Source organism: Scleropages formosus, chromosome 18 (genome assembly GCF_900964775.1).
Source record: "Scleropages formosus chromosome 18, fSclFor1.1, whole genome shotgun sequence".
Classification (NCBI taxonomy): Eukaryota; Metazoa; Chordata; class Actinopteri; order Osteoglossiformes; family Osteoglossidae; genus Scleropages; species Scleropages formosus.
Window position 1 is genome coordinate 6,091,471 of NC_041823.1, and position 22,629 is coordinate 6,114,099.

Below are 22,629 nucleotides of genomic sequence, written 5' to 3' on the forward strand. Positions count from 1 at the left end.
GTTTTATTGTTGTGGCTGATCGGTATATGTGTATATGTAGACACATATAAATATAGATAAATGTAAATTATACATGTGTGTATGTATATATAAAATACGCAATTGTAAAATTATATATAGTGTTTTATATAGAGGAAGTTTCAGCTTTAATTAGCTGTTACAATTAAAATTTTTAGGCACATCATCATCCCCAGTGCTCAAGTGTTCAGGGTTTAAAGTGCATGGACACCCAGCGTGTTTTCAGGGGGTGTAGCTCTGCGTCTGAAAGAGGGCGTTTCGTCAAGGTCGACTTTCATTATGGGCTGTCAGGGCCACAGCAGCACAGTGATTTATATGCAGCGAATGAGGGTGAGTCACCAGCTAATAAAATGAGCACCAACAAGTGTGTTTTGGACTTGCCGGATTGTTAAAGGGGTTGGGGGCAACACAGCGGTTTGAAACTGATTGAAATATTTATTTTGAGACTTAGAAAATTAGGAGTGACTTTTGAAAATTAGGTTTTTTTTTAAAAAAATTCATAAAGAGCTTCTTCTTTTTTTTTCAAGTCAAAATCTTTCTACTGAATTTTTTGGTGCTTTCCGTCTCTTTGGGCGAATAACTGAGAAGTTGCCCGAAACTGTGGCTTTCAGCAAAGACAAATTCTAAAGATCGGTGTTTCTCTGAACTTTGCGGTCTGAAAGATGGCAAAAGAAGCCGATTCTCGGTATTTTCCCTTTTTCCTTCCCCTCCATCAGTTGTTTTGAGTGCAGGACCTTCCAGGACCTTCCACCACACAAGCGAAACTAAGAAGGGCAGAAAATGTGCTCGAGGCTGCGCCGAACTGTCTTCGGTGTGACTGGTGTGTGTTACCTTTTACAGAGGGCTGGATTGGAGGGGACACACCCAGGACAGGACACCAGTCCATCACGAGGCACCCCAAGCGGGACTCGAACCCCAGACCCACTGGAGAGCAGGACCCGGTCCAACCCACTGTGCCACTGCACCCCCCCTTCTAACGAATAACTAACTACTAAAGTAAAAACACTGGAATAAAGTGCAGTGTTGTGGTGGGTTCAATAAATAGAATGTAAACAGATTTGAAAGTGGTAGTGCAAAAGAAAGAGTGAGTTTTTTTGGCCAATAATTGTTTGGAGAAGAGGGGTGGTGTGACCTGATGTAGGCCCATGTGGAATTTATTAAAGAAATACAGCAGCTGTGCTTGGCATGGACACCAGCTTAAGTGAGGTTTCGGCAGAGACTGTCAGGGACCCGAGACGACAATCGCTGCAGACCGTATGAAAGTGGCAGGTGTCCCTCTGGATGGGGGGGGGTTTGGTTCTGGTGGTCAGATATCAGGATTCTGGTATACAACGGGTGGTTATTGGTGGTTCGGAGAGTTCGGGATCCTGAGAGCTTGAGGGAAAAAGCTGTTGGAGAGTCTGGTGGAGCCGCCTCGAATGCTCCTGTATCTCTTCGCAGGAGGCTGGAGGTGCGTGTGGGGTCGCCCACAATTTTGGAGGCTTTGCGGGCACAGCAGGTATGGTGGATGTCCTGCAGGGAGGAGGGGTGGGGTACCAGCGATCTTCCCAGCTGCGGTCACCGTGCACAGTATGGTTTTGCGGTCGGAGACATTGCAGTTCTTGTACCATGCGGTGATGCAGCTGGTCGGGATGCTCTCGACGGTGCCCCTGTAGAAGGTGTGCACGATGTGTGGTGGTACGCTCGCCCTTCTCAGCCTCCGCAGGAAGTACAGGCACTGCTGGGCTTTCTTGGCTAGTGTGTCGCAGGGAAGTGACGCTCCATCAAAGCATCATAGTTTGTGAGTATCGCTCTGCTAGGAGCTCTAAGGACAGAGAAACAGATGCGGATCGCCGGCGTGGACAGGGAAGGTCCGTGAAGGCAGAGCGGCAGCAACGCACGGACCGCACGGTGTCTTGGAGCTTCGACACAGGGTCACGTGTCCTGTGTCGCAACATAAAGCCACCCGCTGGGTTGTTTTCAGTGGCTTTTCTGTGTTTAGCAGCAACAATCCCGTCTCCTTTACAGCTTTATAAACTTTCTTTCTTGTGTAATAAAGGTGTTACACGTTAGATTTTCCGCTTTTCTCTCCCATATGTATTTTGAACTCTGTATTCCTGCCTCCGGTTTTGGTCCATGTCTGTTTTATCTACAGCAACGGTGTAAAATTAATATTTGGGAGAAGTGGCCCAAAGTATTTCTATCTTTTTATTTCTATCTATTTTCTATCTGGCACTGTGGTGGTTACAGCTGCAGCTTTTGGGCCAAAAGGTTGCAGGTTCAAATCCCCCTGTCCAGCTGTAGTATCCTTGAGCAAGGTACTTGTACTAAATTGCTTCAGTAAAATTACCCAACTGTATAAGTGGGTCGAGAGCTGTACTTTCTGACATGTTCCGGAGAAAAGCAACAGCACAATGAACACATGGAATAAAAATCTAGAAGTCGGTGGTTCGTACAGCGCGGTGTCGGTTTGGTCCAGTACTGCCACCTTCAGGACATTAAGAGTTAAAATACCAGATGTGTTGGACCGGGTCCTGCTCTCCAGTGGGTCTGGGGTTCGAGTCCCGCTTGGGGTGCCTTGCGACGGACTGGCGTCCCGTCCTGGGTGTGTCCCCTCCCCCTCCCCCTCAGGCCTTACGCCCTGAGTTGCCGGGTAGGCTCTGGTTCCCCGTGACCCCGTATGGGACAAGCGGTTCTGAAAATGTGTGTGTGTGTGTTCTTTAGTGAAAAAGATGAAATACAAGAAGGATGACGCGGAGCGAATGACTTGTGAGTAAGTTAACGTGAGACGAAATCACTGGTCGGACAAACTATTAGCAAATTTAATTTCTTCAAAGGGCTTTCATGGTGTAATTTCAGTACTGTACCTGCTTGTTTATTTGTTGTGTGATGCTGTGTTTTTTTGTCCTTTCTTGTACCCTTTTGTATCGGTCTCTTTGTCCTGTGGACCTTTTCCACACCCCAGAGTCACAAACCTTTCGTGTGTGCTATTTCACTGAAACCCATATAAAGAATGAAATGTGTACATGGCATTAAACTGAAATAATGTCAACATATCAGTTGCATAAAGAGCCACAGCAAGAGAACCAGTGTGAACCAGTGCAAACTAGGGACACGCTTTGTTACATCTGTTCAGAATTTTAATTTAATATAGGAGTGTCTTAATTCAGTGGGGGCGCGGCCAGTTTGGCCGGGTCCTGTTCTCTGGCGGGTCTGGGGTTCGAGTCCCGTTTGGGGTGCCCTGTGACAGACTGGCGTCCTGTCCTGGGTGTGTCCCCTCCAGCCTTGTGCCCTGTGTTGCCGGGTTAGGCTCTGGCCCCCCCTTAACCCCACTTGGGACAAGTGGCTTCAGACAGTGTGTGTATGTTGTCTTAATTCTAAAGTGAAAGGGACTATGTATCCCAAAAAATTGTAAACATCTATACATTCTTTTTAATGAAAATAACTGTGTTTAGTTTCAATATATTACATGTGAAAGTGAATTTAGTTATTTGTATTTTCACAATGTTCGACAATGCCAATTACATATTTTAGTCGACTAAAACCGACTAAATGAAATTCGCCTGACTAAATACTGCAGGTAAAATGCAAGGCATTTGTCTCCCACCAGCAACTCTGAACAGAGTTATCACTAGATGAACGGACTTCATCAACACTTTAGCAGGAAAAGTAACGTTTTTGCAGAGATTTTAGAGACTAGAGCCACATAACAGGTAAGTGAGAGATGGAAACCTGTGAAGAATGTGAACTAGGGCAGCATCAAAATTTACAGCTTTTCTTTTTTTTCTAAAAGATTTAGCTAAAGAGTAATTTAGACCTGCGTTCTGCACGTTCACGTCTGAGTAGGAACGCAGGAATCTATAACAGCGATTATAGATTCAAGTCTGGACAAGAACCACAAAGCTGCTTACATACCTGACTGCGCAACCGCTGTAGACGAGCTGTGTACCAGGTGTGTATGGATGCAGGAGGTACCAGAAATGCCCCCTTCCACTTTTTTCTATTTTTACTTCCTTTTGGCATTAAATTTGAGTAGATTTTTTTGACCAGTCCTAATTGTATATAAAAGAGAACTGAGGAAAAAAAACACCAGTGTTCTTTTTATGCCATTTCTTTGGTCTAGAAGACAATGAAATGTGCACTAAGAAGTGTGAAAAAGTAATTGCTCTAACTTTGAGGGAGTAATTGCAATCAGTTGTTTGAATATGGCTAGACCTAATTTGGGCCATTTTTTTCTGATATTATTGACACCTACTTCTACTATTATCAGCAACAGACAACCTAACACAATAGAGATTTACAGAGGAACATCATGCCATGCTCAAAGAAACTTTCTGAAGACCACCAGAGAAAAGATGCTGAAGCTTATAAGTCTACATGATGCTCCATTTCATCAAGCAAAAATCAAATGGCCATTTCAGAGAAAGAACCATCTAACAACAGTCAAGCATGGTGGTGGCAGTGTGATGCTGTGGGGACATTTTGCATCAACAGAACCAGCAAACCTTGCTATTACCGAGTGAACCATGATTTACACTTACATTTATTCATTTAGCGGATGCTTTTCCCCAAAGTGACGTACATCTCATAGAAAATATAATTTCTGCATTACATTAGGAGAAAGAGACAGCTGCAGACATGTGATTCTTAAATACAGATTTCCTCTTTGTAGCAGAAAATCCTAAAGAATATCAGGCCATCGGTCCATGAGTTGAAGTTGAATCATAGCTTGGTCATGTAACAGGACAATGATCTTAAACATACAAGCAACTACACATGAGAATCATTGAAAAGGAAAAAAAAAAAAAAAAAAAAAAAAAGTTAAGAATTGGCCTAGTCAAAGTCCCGACCTGAATCCAGTTGAGAGAAGGAAAGACCTGAAAAGAGCTGCTGATGCTCAGGACCTGCAAATGCTACTGAGCTAAAGCAGTCCTGAAAGGAACAGATGACAAAAATTCCTCTACAGCGATGGAGTCGCTGTTCAACAGCTACACAAAGTGTTTAGCTGTATTCATTGAAGCTAAAAGCAGCTTTTTCAAGCTTCCCTATTTCCTTTACATCATCTGACGTAAAACCAACCACATACAAGGGACACAATACACAAACATTTTTGCACAAGTTTTTTTATTTTGATCTTTGAAAAGATAACACTAACCTCATCTGTACATGGGAAACACTGTTTCACACATCACAGTGAAATCAGATAGCTGGTAACATTACACCTGTGTCCCACCAGTGGGTGGTGCTATGGCCTTCAGATGGGGGGCAGTTTCATGCTGAATTTTGCTAGGAGTGGCCCCAAAAACAGTGGTCCAAAAAAACATCAATTGAACTTTGAGACTTAAATGAAATACAAGTAATGAGTTTGGAAGTGGAAATAACGTAGAGAACAATGTAAAGATCAGTACAGAAGTCAGCACTGTGACAATCACACAGTTCTACTAAGGATATTACGCTTTTTCCAAATACAACTCATCTTGTCATTTTTGGTTACATTTGGTCCATTTTTTATCTCATTCAAACTATGGAAGACAGACAATCCAACTTCTCTTACAATGCCATTCAATCAGTTGCCTTTTGGAAATTGAGCTTCTGTCATTTCCAATTTCAAACATAACTGAAAAAACTTCCCTTCAACCCTCAGGGAGTGCACTTTTAACAATGAAACTCAGTGCTAAGATGCTGTTTAAATGACGATAAACAGATGAAAACTACAAAAAAAAGGAAAACACAAAAAAAGAGCAATATTCCTTGTTTGCACTGACCCTTGGGTATACAACATTCCAGAGTGTGCAGTACAAACATTTGTTACATTTGGCGGTAAAATGTGCACGCCCTCAGATGTGTCCTGAGTTGTGTCAGCCACGGTCCTGCGTTTCACTACAGGTTTAATGTGAGCTGGTGCATGGCTATTGACCTTGACTAGGGTCCCCCTGGAACGAGGCCGAATCGTAGCACCAAGAAAATGTGCGCCCTCCCCCCAGACACCAACAAGAAGCAGCAAGGCCCAGGGCTCACTGGGAGGCCATTCCCCAGCCAATATAGAGTCCAAGGGCCAATGTAACACCTGCCCCCACACCCAAGAGGATGGGTCTCCAGTATAGCCACCTCTGTCTCTTCTGCTCTGTGTCGTACAGTCTCTGTTTCATCTGCTGCACCTTCTGTGCTGTTGCAGCCCTCCTGGCCTCCCGATGCCTCTGGCGTGTGCAGCTGAGCAAAAATGATGAGCCATATTCACAACACCAAGGTCAATAAAACAAAAGCTAAAATTCAGCAATAACGATTGTATTATTATTCTGCACTGGGTGCATTTTTATGTTTGCATCAGTATTTTCAAGACACCTAAATAAAGCATACGGCAAGAACTCAAATTTATTACCCGTTCAGAATATACAAATGAAAACTATTAAAAGGATAATGTGACTATATAAAGAACTTAAAAAGCAGCATTAGAATTTCACTGTACACTTTTTTAATCCAAAGCCAGAAGCACACCACTGCTAGACAGGAGCAAGGCCATGACCAGCTCTGCACTCACCTCTCTATGCTCTCCTCGTGGTCTTGCTTGGGCCAGTCTGCCTCTTTTGATTCATACCCGTCACCATTGAGCTTATCAGTGGGACGAGGCGGGGGTGGGGGTGGTTCAGATGACTCCCATACAGGCTCCTGGCCCTCATTGGCAAGCTCCTGCCACTCATTCTGTGGAAAAGGGACACCAAGTGCACGTAAATCCAGAGATTACAGACCTTCAGATTCTTGACTTTTCACATTTCCCTCCACTGTATATAAAAAGAACTGGCAGCTTGCTTATAACCTAATCCCCTACTTCGAATCCTTTTTCTTCTTTTCATCAGAGAACTGCTACCGAAATGATTCTGGGACACACCATCCTACTACTTATACTTCTGTCATAGTAAAACTCATAAGAGGCTTATCACACGTAACACACTCCATGCAGCTGCTTACACTAATCTTATTACACATTTTAACCAGGTACTCCCCCCCCTTCAAACAAACAAAATTGAAAATGGTGTATGCTAAATGTTAATATTGAGAAAAGTACAATTGCAACTGTAAACATTTTGTAGCTTGATATTTTACTGAAGGTTCAGGTTAATCAAAAAAATTCAAAGGTAGAACAGCAGGGAACCTCTTGGGAACTGAAATCACAACCCTTAGATCACAAGTCAGTGTTCCTCAGCACCCATTCTATTTAAGTCCATAAAATAAATATAGCCAGTAACAGAAGCACACTTGTCATTTTGCCTGTGAACAAAACAAATTCAAAATGTGGATTAGGATTTGCCCTGCCCACCTCATACCTTTACAGACCTATCACCCATAATATACTTGGCACCCTCGATGATGGCCATGTAGGAGAAACGCAGCTGATCAGGAGTCTGAATAAGGCCCATGCGGTACTTCCTCATCTCTAGCAGGACTTTCTGAATGTCCACTGAAGATGGGTCTTTTCTCTTGTCCATCTGCACAAATTGATTCAGCAGCAGAAAACTTTGTACTGACAAAATTATCACTAAGAATAGAATCCTCAAAATAAAAATGCATTCAGACACAAAATTTGTTGTAACTGACACCTCAGCACCAGGGGAATCTAGAAGTAATATAAACATGTACTTTCCAATTATTTATCATATTCAAAGATTAAATGAGAAATGGTTTGCAATTATGAATAATCTCATTTTCTTTTGCCGGTGTATGCGTGGGCTATGGGGACTGACTGCATTGGAAGATGTAACCTCTCCAGGCGTGGGTGAGTATGTGGACAGCTCACCAGGACAAGACACGTGTCCACCAATGAGAAGGTGCCCGAGCGGCCAATCCCAGCACTACAGTGTACCACTGATGGCCCGTGCTGCACCTCCAGGGACCCCGACTCACGCACTTTAAACAGGAAGTTGAGGAAGGAGGCTGGGGACTCTGGAACCCCAAAGTCAGGCCAGGTGGTGTAATGAAAGTGGTAGATTTCTCTAGTCTCTTGGGTCTAAACACAGTATAGGGAAAAGTAAGGGAATGTGGAAAAAAGCTCAAAGCAAGCCTATTTTCACAAGAACATGCATCAATTTCTAGAATAAACATTGAAAGTTGCTGAGATCCAGAATAACAGGAATTGTTTGAACTGTAAAAAAAAAAAAAAAAAAAAAAAAAAAAAAAAACTTTCCTTTGAGCTACTCACATCTGTATTTTGCAGCTCCAACACTCGTATCGTGTAGTAGGATTTAACATCCTCAGACAGCAGTTTCACAACAAAATTCGTGTCCTTAAAGGACATTTCCCGCTCCTCGGGGGTTGGCCAGTATTGTGCACATTTTTCCTGGAAAAAAAAAAAAGAGACAAGATTGAATCTTACTGTGATAAACAACTATATGTCAAGTTACTTTGGTCAAAAATTTCAAAGTAATAATAATGATAATGTTTATTTCAACCTACAAAAGCTAACCAAGTTGCGCTGTTTGAATAATGACAGTTATATATGCAATCTAAACCTTTCCTGCAACCAGCAGTTGCAAAATTGTGCCCAGTCTGCGGAATGAGCAAAACTTCACAGCTCAACCATTCAGCCAAGCGTCCTTCCCAATGTGGACAGACGGGAGTCTCAAGAATTCAATATTTAACAGGCGAACATCTTAAACACCCTGGAAGGCGATTTCATGACCGCTTGACTCAGGACCCGGAAAGTCACATTGTAACAGTGGAGTGCCCATCAGCGCAGCTTTCTGTGCACCTCTGACACATGTTCCATCCCCCTCTCAGAAGGTTCACACTCATTCAAAACATTTCAGTCAAGGCGATTTACATCACGGCAAGTCCACGCACTGTTAGTCATCAAAATCTCATTCATTATGAAACTGCTGTTTACACACATTAGGTTTCTGTTCTTCATTTAAAGACTCGGAGGAGAATAATAAGATGACCTCAGGGAGTAAACTCAATGGTATGTAATGATTACTACTTGAAATCCAACATCAATTTTCTCTTCTCAAGTAAATGAAATAAAATAGTTTTCCTTGCATTAGTTCTCAACAGACTGGAATTCCCATTTGTGCAATTAACACTGCATTTACACGGTACAGAACCTCTCTGTTAGGTGCACCACCACGAGAAGCAGCAATGCAACAGGGTGCTTTATGGCTCGTGAGAGGGTCGAGTGTGGTTCCACCAGAACCAGCTTGCGCGGAGCTGGCCATCGAGTATACGAACACGTTCTTGTGGTGACAGTGTGCCTCACGCGTCACATGCAGAGAGCAAAGCACGAGGCTCTGCATGCACTTCAGAGCAATGATTCAAAACCTCTTCCTTCCTTACCAGAAATAAAGCATATGAAGGACAATATTAGCTCTCTGTATTTCTCGAAAGGCAATCATCACAGCAACAAACGCTCATGACAAGAAGAACAACTAAGTGCATGAGCTCTGTTTTCCACATGAGCTTTGCAGGTCATACAGATATGATGGCCTGCTGCTGAACTCTCAGTCTCAGCTTGTTTACATGTGCTTTATGACCTGGAAAACTCATGTACTTACAGATCCTTTCTCAATCACCCTGTTCAACATGATGACTGCTTTTGTTCTCTGCTCCCAAACCATCAACCAGAAGTGGCCACAAGTGTTTCTCAATGGTCCCTGGAGATGCAAACACACACAGGTAACAAGTTCAGTAGACTATTTAAAAAATAAAAAATAAAAAAAACCATCTCTTAAGACACAAGCCTCATTCATTGCCTAGATGGAGCAATAATGACCCATTTATCCTTTGCAGTTTTTAAAAGTCCTTTTACCATTAACAGGCGAGCAGAATGTTATTTTGCTGTCCCACACCACCTCTTTGCTGGATGAAACCTTCATAAATTAACCTTCTTTGTGTTGGAAGCTGTTTAAGCTCAAGCACAGTGATCTCCCCATTACAGTTTAAGGCAGGACAAAAGATGATTTCAGCTAATGAAATCCATCAAGAGTAATGTATTCATATAATATATATTTATCTATCCAGTCAACCTTTTCATCCAAAGCAACTTGCACTGCTAATTATTTACCCATTTATACAGCTGGGTATTTTTTACTGCAGCAATTAATGTTTAGTACCTTCCTCAAGGGTACCACAGCAGGAGCAAGGATTCAAACCTAGTTGCTTTGTGTACTAGATAGCAGCTCTATTCCTTAACCTTGACTAACACTGAGTCAAGCATCACCACTTTAACAAAATTTCCAACTTTTCAGAAGCTGCAAAAATATTTCCATTGTGCATATAAAGCTCACTATGATAATTCAGATGTTAAATTAAGAACAACTGTCTTATTTTGTACCAAACTAAGGTTTTAAGCTTTAGAAGGTCCTTCTCATTTTAGCTCTAGTTCAGCAAAACATCTTTGGAAAGAGAAAGGAAAAAATGTTTCTGACAATGTCCACCGAAAGTGGACAAAGTCCTACCTACTGGTAGACTACTATGTTAAACTACAGCCTCTAAATGATTTCATTTACGATTAACTTAATGCACATTTTCCATCTTTTAAAATTTTACTGATCTTTACTCTCAGCCTCTTCATCTCCAAGTAAACACTACAGAATTAGACTTTAAAATTGCACTGAATTTCCATTATTCAGAAAATAAAAGATGCAATTAAAATATGCATTTCCAGGTGCTAATGCAGCACTCACCTGAGTTAAAATGTAATTTCTTTGGGCTTCCTCCATAACAATCAAACTTGCGTTGATGTAGTCATTCTCCAAATTCTTAAGTTTTACTCGACTGTGATCATCTAAAATGAAAGAAGAAAATGAGCGGAAGATGATTAAACTACTTTTTCTTGAAAGAATTTTTCTGCAAGAAGAAAATCCTGGGTTTATATTTTAAATAAACACAATGTGCACTTTATGACAAGAAACATACATATCCTTTCTCAGTTCTTTAATATCAGTATGCATTCTAGTTAAACATTATTTTTGGTACTTACACGGACTGACATCCCTGTATCTGTTCCGAATACGATTCTCTGGATATTTTGCCACTTTGTACGAACATTCGTGTGACAGGTTACGGATTTCCTGAGCACAAACACAGGCAGAGACACACACGTAAATAAATTCATGATCAAACAATCACGTGTTTTAAGTTACAGTTTAAGGAGTTTTCTGTACAGCACTGAACATTTATGAAGTTTCAGTCCTACTGACAAACTAAAAAAAAAAAAAAAAAAAAAAAACTGCATTTCAGTGTCGTAAAACTGCAGTGTATGAACAACATATACACTCTAGAGACCGAACGATTTTGCGGCAGGTTATGGCTTTACTTTCTTCTCCAATAACAAAGAAGGAAAAGGGGCAGTGTAGTTATTATGTTGCACATAGCACAGTCTGAAAGTCCCAGGTTCAAATCCTGCTGTAATATCCTTAATCATGGTATTTACCTTCAATTGAAAAAGCAAAAATAACCCAGCTGTATAAAGGAGTAAATCCTCGGAAGTTTGATTATCTAACGCTGCTAACACTATGTCACCTTGGAGAAAGATGCCAACTAAATATTAATAAATAAAAATATTCAATTAAAACCATAATATAAAATTACATTGCGTGTTGCCGGGTTAGGCTCCGGTTTGCCGCGACCCCGCTTGGGATGAGCAGTTTCAGACTGTGTGTGTATGTGTGTGTATTTCACCATGCACACTTTGAATGAGATGATATTTCAAGATATGTTACCATTTACAAGTTATTTTCTGTGAACTTTATCAATCGCGAAGGCAATATGAAAACCCACAGCCCCCGCAGGTACGACTGGCCACCCCCGTGTCTGGTGCTGTCATAAAGAAAAGGTGTCGATTAGCTACATTTTATGGAAAATCATCTTCGAAATCATTTCCCCGAAACTGACACGCGTCCACAGCAGCTACGACTAAAACAGACACTTAGGTGCAATAGGTTTATATTCTATATCATCATATTCATATAATAAGCCCGCGTGTTTCAATAAGGGGCCACATCTAGCTGAGGGATGGAGTGTGAAATCCCTCCAGTGATGCAGCGACACCGGAGCTCCAGCTCACACAGGTGACAGACAGGTGAGAGACCTGCAGGTGCTCTAGCGGTTAAAGACAAAGCTGTATATAACCCGAAGGTTGTGGCTTCCAGGCCCACTCTGTGTCTGTCCACCACTGCTGCACTACCATCATCATTATCCAAAGCTTGCCCAGTTGACAGACCAGTCTTGCGCGAGCAGGTGGCCTAACAGTTAAGACCTTGAAAAACCAAGAACCAAGGAAGGTTGTGGGTTCAAACCCCACTCCTGTCTCCTCTCACTTCAGTTCAGTGGTCAGTCTTGTTGAGGTCTCCCTGTTCCCTCCACACACAGTTACGGAACCCGCCGATGTCGCTGGTTCAACACAGGAAGACCGCGGTCTTTGTTCGAACCCCAGACTCAGACACAGCCCCGTCAGGGCACTTTTTTTTACCGCTCGAACCCGAGTTCACACTTCAACGCACACGCGTTCAAAATTGACACTGACTGTCATCGGCTTTGCGAGGCGTCTCGCGTAAGTGTTTCCTTCTGAAACAAACGGACAATTACAACCGTTAAATACTCATATTAACGTAAAATATCATAACGTGAGGAAAGTGTCTGTCACTGATAACGAGCCTCGCGCCGCGGCCCGCCAACTTCTTCACGCGAGGGCCGGCACGCGGACAGGATATAGACGTCTCCAGCTTCGGCAAGAAAATAGAACATTTTTAAAATAGCGCGTCTGATGCAAAACTAACCATGTAGAGGTTGTGCCACCGTCCCGTCGAGTCTATGTCCTCGAACTGGCGCTCCATGTTGAGTGTCACTCGGGGAGATCCTCCGCTCCGCGGTTTTTTAACACCAAAAAAAAAAAAAAAAAAAAACTGAAACGTTTGACACTGGCTTCAAGCGCGAGGCGACCGCGTGCCCTCCGCCTCAGCCATTCGCCGGAACACCGCGAGACGAGTTACGCAGTGAGGGTCGCGTGCGAGCCCGTGTCGGAGGGAGGGAGGGAAGTCGAGTATATGCTTCTGCGCCTGCGCGCCCGGCGGGGTCCTTCGTCCCAGGTGCAGTAGCGAGGGCTTATCAAAAAAAAAAAAAAAACCAAATCCGTCAGGCGTTATCACACAGCGCGTTCATAACGTCCGCGTTTCGCTGTCGATTGATACAGCATGAACTTTATGTGCGGCTGTATTTTAAATATTGACATTTTACTTCGTCCTGCATAAAACCTCCCCCTAGCCTTTCGACTGAGCGCTTCTCGGTGACATGATGAACTCCGCTTCACACAGTGATGTTCGTGTGCCCCCGCGCGTTCTCTTCGTGAAAGTGCGACGTGCACGCCGGGCGCGCGCCCCCGCCGCCTGCGTGCCTGCGTGCGTGCGCGCCGCCGCCGCCGCCGAGCCTTGCAGCCTAGTTCTGTGTTGAGGTCGGGGGAAGTGAGGCGGGTCGCGGGGGAGAAGAGCGTCGCTTTCCCTCCAGAAGAGCCGCTCCGGACACGGGCTGTGGTGCGGCCGGCATGTTCGTGGCGCGGAGTATCGCGGCGGAGCACAAGGACCTCATCCACGATGTGTCCTTCGACTTCCACGGCAGGAGGATGGCGACGAGCTCCAGCGACCAGTCTGTGAAGGTACAAAGAAATCATGCAAACATGTTAAATATTTATGTATATAAAAAAGAAAAACCACACACAGCAGTAAATAATACATGTTATTAATGGGCGGGCGGCGTTGAGACTGAGTGGTAATAAACAGGAAGGAGATTCGGGGAGCGAACGAGGAGGAGGAGGAGGCGGGCGACACAGGCCTCATTGTTATTAATATAGTCTAGAAGCCACTTGTCTGACACTCTCTCCTACACTAGCTGAGTCATGTACGCTGCAGCTCTTACTGTATCAGTTGTGCTACAGCAGTGGGATTCAACCCCACAACACGCAGGGGTTGCTGTCCTCAGTCAGTGTGTCTAAGGCCGGCTGTGTCCACTCACTCACTCACTCACTGTCACTGACTGAGATTGACTCCATGATTCACAAGGTTGCTGCTGGTCAGTTACATTTATCCATTTCGCTCATGCTTTTCTCCAAAGCAACTTAGAATTATTTACCTGTTTATACAGCTGGGTAATTTTTACTGGAGCACTTCAGGGTGAGTGCTTTGCTAGACTAGGGTGTTACAGCCAGAGGTGGGAATCGAACCCGCAACCTTTGAGTCCAAAGGCAGTAGCGCAAACCAGTACTTTACCAGCCGCTCCTGTCCCTTTTTTCTTCCGCATTTCCGAACATCACCGTCTTTTTGAGAGCATCCGGTCCAATTTCTTGGCGTACGAAAACCTCAGTGTCATCATTTGAGCTTCCGGTGAGAGTCCTGGACTCGTTTCTTCCAAAAATCCATCTGGTTGTTTTCTGCAGTGCCCTTAAAAGTCTCCACGGTTCAAAGGGCTCTGTGTTTTTCCTGTCCCGCTTCTTCAGTGTCCATCTTTCACATCCGTACACAGTGTTATCAAACACACCAGTGACTGAACCGGTCTAGTCTTCGTTCCTACGCACATATCGGCGTATTTCAGGATCTTCTCCAGACTTCCTTGCAACTCTTCTGCATTATTAATATGCTAGGTTTAATCTAGCCTGGAATAAAGTGCCTTGTAGCAGCTTCTGCTAATCTGTATCTCAAATTTAGTTGGTATGTTACCCTGGATAAATGTTTAGCCTAAATGCAGAAGTATCCTTAATAATAATATTGACCTTCAGTCTTGTACTGTATTGATATGACCATGGTAAATACTGGACTCATTTTTTTTTTTTGCAGGTGTGGGACAAAAGTGAGGATGGAGAGTGGCATTGCACTGCCAGTTGGAAAGTAAGATGTTTTGTCTCACCCCCACTTTACAGTGATGACTTCTTTTTTTTTTTTTTTACCAGATCTCCTGATTCCTAGTTGAGTTCTGCCCTTGTTAAGCACACCAGCTTATGGTTCAAAATGTAATGTAGTCAGAGCCAGGAAATGCAGGTGACGTCACATGTATGATGTTGCTAAACAAACTCCTGTAAATTGTTTTAATATAAAAAAAAATCTACTCTGTGAGTCTGTTCTGTCCATCACCACCTCAGTCCAGCAGTGAAATGAAGAGGCTTTCAGCTACTCCACTCATAAGCTTTCTAATAGACCCACGTAGTGTGACTGACTGATGACAGAGAATGTGTTGTGTCTCCAGACTCACAGTGGGTCAGTGTGGCGTGTGACGTGGGCCCATCCAGAGTTCGGCCAAGTGCTGGCCTCCTGTTCCTTCGACCGGACAGCTGCCATTTGGGAGGAGCTCGTGGGCGAGTCGAACGACAAACAGCGTGGGCAGAGGCACTGGGTAAGACTTGCAGCGGGGATGAAGTCACTGGGTCACATTGAATCCCAGCCTTTCTTGGTATGTCCAGCTTCGGTCCCATCTTTCTTTTGTGCTCTCCAGGTCAAGAGGACCACGTTGGTAGACAGTCGGACGTCAGTAACGGATGTGAAGTTCGCACCCAAACACATGGGTCTCGTGGTGACGACGTGCTCAGCGGATGGTGTGGTGCGGATCTATGAGGCGCCGGATGTGATGAACTTAAGCCAGTGGTCTCTGCAGCATGAGATCTCCTGCAAGCTGAGCTGCAGTTGCATCTCGTGGAACCCCTCTAGGTATGGCCTGATAGTTTTGCTCCATGCAACCGGAACCACAGATTCCTCTCTGGCTTTTCAGTGTGGGCTTCAGTGTGAGAGCAACAAAATGTATGAACGCATCCTGCTTTACATATAGAAAGAAATACTGCTGCAGGTGAAGCCAGGTAGATGTGACACATTGGTGGCCATTGAGGCTGCTAAATCACTTTAAGTATGAGGACAAAAATGTATTTAATCTATTATTCCTGCAATGGAATTTGCATCCCATCCAGGGTGAACCCTGCCTTTTACTATACTTCCAGGATAGGCTCCAGACCAACACAACCCTTCATTAGACAGTTATTGAATGAATGGATAATAAATTAACTCTTACTGGAACTAGAAGTATACTTACATTGGAATGGTTTTTTGTAAACTGAACTTACTATATACAAAATCATGTATACTGAAGTTGATTCCAGGAAGTCTGATGTTTCTGATGGGGATTTATTCAATTTCCTGTCTTGAAATTGATTTAAGTATGTTGTCAGATTTGTGTTATCAATTATACATTTGTGTAATTATTAGAAGTTGATCATTAAATTACTGATGGAACACAATACAAAGTGAGTCTAGCATGCTTTATATGGACTGATGTGAGCTACAGCAAAAAGAACCTGTTATTCCTGTGAGCAATGCGTGTGTGTGCGCTCAGAAGCGACATGCTGGGTGGGAGACGCATTTGATGGAAAATGTTTTTTCCTTTATGGCTGCAGAATCCCAGTAAAACGGTAATGAAACTTGTTGTTTCACTGTGCTGCTCAGTTCCCGAGCCCATCCCCCGATGATCGCAGTGGGCAGTGATGACAGCAGCACCACTTACAGCGGGAAGGTTCAGATCTACGAATATAATGAAAATACAAGGTCGGTACTTTCCCCCCGTGTCTCTCTCTCTATGTAGTTGTAGAGTTATATTAAATTATATCAAATCTGGGGAAAGATGGCCAGACTTCTAAATATGTTGTTCTTTATTATAATTTATTTATTCCTTTATCTGGATGTTTTCTTCAAGGCAACTTACAATGCTAGACTTGAATATTAAGCAGTATCAATTCAGGGTAAATATCTGATCAAAGGTGTCACAGCAGGAGTGGGAATTTGGATGAGGGTCCATTGATTGCACGGTGAAAGCTCTACCCACTATGGCACCTGTTGCCCCATGTTTTAACTAGCACCTGAAATAAAATGGGGGGGTGAGCAGGAGTGCTCCGTAATCCCTCACATGGTGATGTTTCTCTTGCAGAAAGTACGCCAAAGCAGAGACCCTGACGACAGTCACAGACCCGGTGCATGACGTTTCCTTCGCTCCAAACCTCGGGCGCTCCTTCCACGTGCTGGCGGTGGCCTCCAAGGATGTGCGAATCTTTAAACTGATACCTCTCAGGTAAATGTGGGGCTCTGTCATGAACGAGTGTCCGCAGCTTTCAGCCTCATCTAGCTTCTTCAGTAATGTTTGAGATGCACGGTGGGTCAGGGGTACATCTGTCTTGTGAACTGATGATGAATACTGCATTTTTAAGCACTCTTAAGCAAAGTGCAGTTATTCGTTGTCTTTGGACAGCTGAGAATAGGATTTATTTTGGTTGCTTGGTTGGGATATGTTACTACTACAGTATTTTTATCTGACATTTTTCTCCAAAGCAACTTACAATGATTTACCTATTTATACAGAAGGGTTGTTTTCATTGGAGCAATTCAGGGTTCCTTGAACAAGAAATGAGAAGTTGTCTGAACAGGAAGTGAGGATTTCAGCCCAGCTCTAACCGCTGTGATACTCGCTGGACTCCATATGTTACACTCTGACGTATTATTCATTTATTTATTTGAGATTTTTCACAGAAGCAGCCCATATGTAAAACCTTTTGTGCAGATGTGGCAATCGGGGTCTCTTGTAACAGAAAGCTGTGACACCTCCAGCCTCCGGTCTGAATCGTTAATCGTAACTCCATTTCCTGTTGTGCTCCAGCAGGAAGGAGAGTATCCCTACAGGACCCACCAGGTTTGAGGTGCAGGTGGTGGCACAGTTTGACAGCCACAACTCCCAGGTGTGGAGAGTGAGCTGGAACATCACCAGCACCCTTTTGGCTTCCTCCGGGGATGATGGCTGTGTTCGGCTCTGGAAAGGTCAGGGGTCACAACCGTCACGGTTCATTCAGCTGAATAGACATTGACCCTCTGACACCCACTCACACCCAGCTGCAAGTATGCAGCAATCCCTCAACTGACTTTGTCTTGGACAGATGAAAATTAGAGACTCCTTAGATAGTCAGAAATGCGCCATGTTTAGTGCTGCCAGTTTGGAGTATTGTTTTATAGCTAAAAAAATTCTTAGCTTTTGAATTTGGTCTATGTATGTCCTGTTCATACACATTTGTGTGATGTCTGATAGTTTTTCCCTCCAGAATAAAATATATTATAGTACTGTCCTCCTGCAAAAAGCAATTTTTATCCACTCTAGAGCACACATTAAGTGCATGCTACAATGCTGAATCCTAGTGTACTTTATAAAGGATATTGTATGCTTTTAAGTGATACTACATGCATGGCAGTGGCACTTTGACAACTTCCTAAAAGTTCTTTGAATATAGGATTCTGTTATTCTTGTTGTTTTGCAGATGATAGTAGAAAATTTGCTTTTTATGGTATAGGGAGTAACTGATCTAGATAGAGATGATGGTAATGGGTCAGATGAGTTGTTCCTCTGCTTCTGTCTGTGGTCTTCAGTATGGTGAACATCACTGCTCTTCTGACATCCCTCTTTGCTTTTTTCCCAGCCAACTATATGGACAACTGGAAATGCACAGGTGTCCTGAAGGGGGACGGCAGTCTAGTGAACGGAGCACCCAGTCAAGCGAGCTCCCTTAGCTCATCAGTGGGAACTCCTACTCAGGGCTCCCTGAACGGGACTTCTGCTGGTCGGTGGGTGTGACTGGCCTGCTTAAACTCTGCCCTTCCAACTCCTGCTAACTCCCACCACATAGACAGAAAGGCACTGGTAATGTTAAACAGGTTGCTTTCTTGCTTGCAGGAATGTAGGCAGCAAGCTCACATTAATTTATCAATAACTATCAAAGGTAGTACTGACAGCACAGTGACAGCAAGGCAGTAAGAGGGACTCATTGTAGAGCCTAATGGCTGTTGGTAGAAATTACCTCAGGTAGCACCCTATGGAACAGCACAGCAGGACCAGTCTATTGCTGAAGGGACACTTCTGTGTATCCAGGATGGAGTGCTGAGGGTGAGAGCTAAGGTTCATGATAGTCCTTTTTCTGTACTATGTCTTCCAAGGAGTCCAGCCTAACTCTCAGGACTGAGCTAGCCTTCCTAATTAGAGAATTCTTTGTTCTTTAAAGAGAAAAAAAATGTTAAGCTGATCCAAGTCTTTTGAAGTAATGTGTGGAATTTGCATGTTCTCCCCATGTCTGTGTGGGTTTCCTCCCACAGTCTCTCAGTGAGAGAGAGTATGTTCCACTGATGTATGGATGAGTGACCCATTGTAAGTAGTGTATCTTGTTGCGTGCACACAGGACTGGAACGAGGACCTCTTTCTCCCCTCCGATGCCAGGACTGCAATCTCCAAAGATACACCAGCACACTGCGTACTACTAATCCCTGAAAGCCACAACGGGTGGTTGACCGTGTGCTTACCGCCTGGTGCTCAGTGTGGCCCTGTTCTTCTGAAAATCTGAATGGAGGTGCTCTTTTGTGTCTGGACTACGTCTGAACACTGCCCACAAGACGTACTCCAGCAGCAACGTGTCTACTGTGTTCTGACATCTGTTGATTGGGTGTTTCTTGCTTGAGCAGTTGCCTAACTCTGTAAGCAGTATTTTTACATTCATGTCTAGATTTCTTTTAAAACTTTGTATTTGCCTTAAAGATGCAATACATTTGTTTTGTTTGTGCTCTTTTACCTAAAACATGTTTGTATCTCCTTTAATCTTGAGTTGATAATGGGTTTAAAGTGATTAAATGTTTATCAACATTCCAGTTAAAAACTCAATACACTGAATAACAGAAGCCTTTTCTGTTTGCAAAAAAGCACATTTCTGCAATACTTTACTCTTTCATGTTGTATATTTTACCTCTCTGATTAAAGATTTTTGGGCTATTCATTTTCAGTAAAGAAAAATAATCTGATTAAATTCTGCATGAAAGTTTGAGGACTATATGGAACCCATTTGAATCAATGGGTTGAAATTATACTAGTTTGTATAATACTGGGGAAAGCTTTGCAGATCTCAAAGATACAGAAAACAAGAGTTGAGTTCAAGTTGAAGTAGCATACATGCATTCCTGAAAAGTGACGTTTGTCAAGATCTGTTTCTGCATCTACTCTCCACTTTGCTTCAGCCGTCAGTCAACCTAGGTTTCAGAAGAAGCAAAACAAATGTAAAGTGTGCCTTAGACATAAGCTCTTCAAGCAGTGTGTAGTAGCTGCACAGTCCCACCTCAGCCTTTACTGTAGAGCAGACGCCCAGCCTCAAAGATGGGACGGCCAAACAAATGGTTGGACGACCTTAGTTCAACACCCTATCCAGTTGGTCGTTACCTAACGATCAGCTCTGTTTTTAAGAGCGCTGGTGCTGGTCATCTTGTTGGCTGAGGACAGGCTATCTGCATCATACCCTGTGTTACTGAAACTGATATTGGACTCAAAATCTACTTTGGAGATCTAATTTTAGATTTGGGACCTACCTCAGGAAGGTCAGGAAACCCCCTTCTCCTCAAGATATGGAATATTTAAACAATGGGTACAATTATGTCATTACAAGTCCTTTTTGGTTAAGTCAATGGCTGTCAGGAAGGCTAATCATGCTTACTTTAACTGCTTGTCCCTTTAAACATTCTGCCCATGAGCACTGTCACTTTTCTGTCTTTGGATTTTTCAGTTTTTTTAATTTCCTCCCTCTGAAGACCATTTATACCATTTAAAAGACAAGTAAATAGTTAAATTCTGCATTGCTTGGATTTCTTCCTAAGTACCAATTTGTAATGTGTCTCTGTGTTTGAAAGTATTATGTAATAACACTGTCCTAGGGTACCATTTCTGTGGATAGAAATAGTCCTTTGCCTCCAACTAGTAACATGTAATTTACTCAGTTTTATTAGGAAATACATTCTTTGCAAATCAAGAGTATGATTATATTTACACTTATTCATTTATCTCTGAAGTGAATTACAATGTTAAGCTTTTTTTTTTTTTTTTAAAAAAAAAAAAAAAAAAAAAAAAAAAAAAAAATTTACCCACTTACACAGATGGGTATTTTTACTGGAGCTATTTAGGGTAAGTACCTTGCTCAAGGGTACTACACCCAGAGGTGAGATTTGAACCTGAAACCTTTGGGTCAAAAGGCAACAGCTCCAACACTACACTACCAGCTCTTCTTGATTAATATAAATATGAAAATTGAGTGAAAAGGTTCCGTTTCTTCCTCCAGTGCTAAGAATGTTCTTTTGCTTCCAAAATGTGCCTGTGCATGTGACTGTGAAACTTCATGCGACTATTCCTGTCTTGTTGCTAGTGGAGTAGAGTGACAGCACAGACAGTAGTGCTGTTAACCTGTGGACTTGGACAAGGGTTTGAATCCAGATTATTCTGTGTTGATCTTGTATGTTCTCCCCATGTTTGTGTATGTTTCCTCCCGTAGTCCAAATATGTCATATAGGTGAATTAGTGTCTATATTGTTTCTGACAGAAATTGCCCTGCAGTGGACTGGCGTCCCATCCATTGTGTACCTTACCTTATACTTCCTGTACACCCTCAGAGTTGCATAAGTATCTCCTGAAAATGAAGGAATGTTAACACGGACTTGTTAACTCAAGCTATGTTTTCTGTATTCTTGTGCATTCTGTAGCCTCTGTTGTACGCACTAGCACCTCATTTAAACATGTTTAGAAGTTTTGAAAAAAAGTGTCTCTCAAACCGATGTTTACATAGAAACACAGATGGTTACCTAAAGAGTACACAATATGGGAAGCGGGCAGTAGGTTATGTAGCGGGTTAGAGCTGCTGCCTTTGGACTAGAAGGACCCAGGTTTGGATCCTACCTCCTGCTGTAGCACCCTTGATCAAAATACTTATCCTAAATTACTCTGGTAAAAATGACCCATCTGTTGAGGATAAATCGTAAGTTGCTTTAGAGAAAAGTGTCCGCTGATTGAGTAAATGGTTTCTTTACAGTTTGCTCCTCTACTGTCTTCTTTCCCTTCATCTCAGCTGCGATCAGAAGGACTATGTGTCTGGAGGGTTTTATGGGGTTCTAGAGCAGCTGCTACCTTTGGGGGAAAGGACTGGTGATGTGGGCTCCTGCCAAGCAGCTGGGATTCCTGGTTTTCTCAGGCCTCTGAAACACACCACACCAGCACCAGTGACCAGGTGGTGTACTGGTTAAAGTGTGAATTTGAGTCCCACTCACCTGCTTCTGCTGCGCCGATTCCCTTGAGCTGGGAGGAATCTGATTCATGAGTTCTGCTTCATGATTTCGAAGTCCTTAATCAAATTATTTACCCTGAGTTACTCCAGTAAAAATACACAGTACAAGGCAGGCTGGCCAACACAGTGCTTCAGCAACACAGACAGATGACTGGTCACACACTGGGTAAAAACGAAAGTTGCGCTGGTTTTTCGTGAGGAAGATGGAGACTAAAAGCCTTCTGGTGGTAAATGACTTAATAAAGTAAGTACCGCGGTAACTTCTGTTAATACGTGACGAATTTTCCCCCGCGTGGTCGCGCACTGCCGACATCCACGTCAATTGCTGTTAGTGTTTTCAAAAGAAACGGTTTATCCCGGACAGTGAGAGGACGTTTGATTGACAAGTTAAGACGTCCAGTCACTAATCTCCTTTGGTGTCGTTGAGCGTAACGATCCAATGAACTGGATACGCCTAAACGTACGGCCCCGCCCACAAAGCGTGACGTCGACGCGGG

The 22,629-nt window shown here is 43.1% G+C and overlaps 2 protein-coding genes across 4 annotated transcripts; one reads left to right on the top strand and one right to left on the bottom strand.

Moving 5' to 3' along the window:
* Positions 1-5,114: 5,114 nt before the first annotated feature.
* On the bottom strand, positions 5,115-12,894 carry ptpn2a (protein tyrosine phosphatase non-receptor type 2a). 2 transcript variants are annotated; one of them, XM_018763047.2, is made up of 9 exons: positions 12,765-12,894; positions 10,967-11,057; positions 10,671-10,771; positions 9,540-9,638; positions 8,192-8,329; positions 7,790-7,999; positions 7,330-7,481; positions 6,536-6,696; positions 5,115-6,207 (listed from the first exon to the last, which is right to left on the bottom strand). In XM_018763047.2, exons 1-8 carry the CDS (start codon positions 12,819-12,821, stop codon positions 6,540-6,542), a joined length of 1,005 nt encoding a protein of 334 aa, XP_018618563.1. In that variant the 5' UTR covers positions 12,822-12,894; the 3' UTR covers positions 5,115-6,207; positions 6,536-6,539. The 2 variants fall into 2 exon arrangements, with proteins under 2 accessions (XP_018618563.1, XP_018618562.1); XM_018763046.2 differs by having other exon boundaries at positions 7,320-7,481.
* A 388-nt stretch (positions 12,895-13,282) lies between these two features.
* On the top strand, positions 13,283-19,827 carry LOC108940715 (nucleoporin SEH1-like). Of its 2 annotated transcripts, none has more exons than XM_018763048.2 (9): positions 13,283-13,636; positions 14,811-14,861; positions 15,217-15,363; positions 15,463-15,674; positions 16,461-16,559; positions 16,939-17,079; positions 17,662-17,819; positions 18,470-18,614; positions 19,223-19,827. In XM_018763048.2, exons 1-9 carry the CDS (start codon positions 13,526-13,528, stop codon positions 19,302-19,304), a joined length of 1,146 nt encoding a protein of 381 aa, XP_018618564.1. In that variant the 5' UTR covers positions 13,283-13,525; the 3' UTR covers positions 19,305-19,827. The 2 variants fall into 2 exon arrangements, with proteins under 2 accessions (XP_018618564.1, XP_018618565.1); XM_018763049.2 differs by having other exon boundaries at positions 17,665-17,819.
* The last annotated feature ends 2,802 nt before the right edge of the window (positions 19,828-22,629 follow it).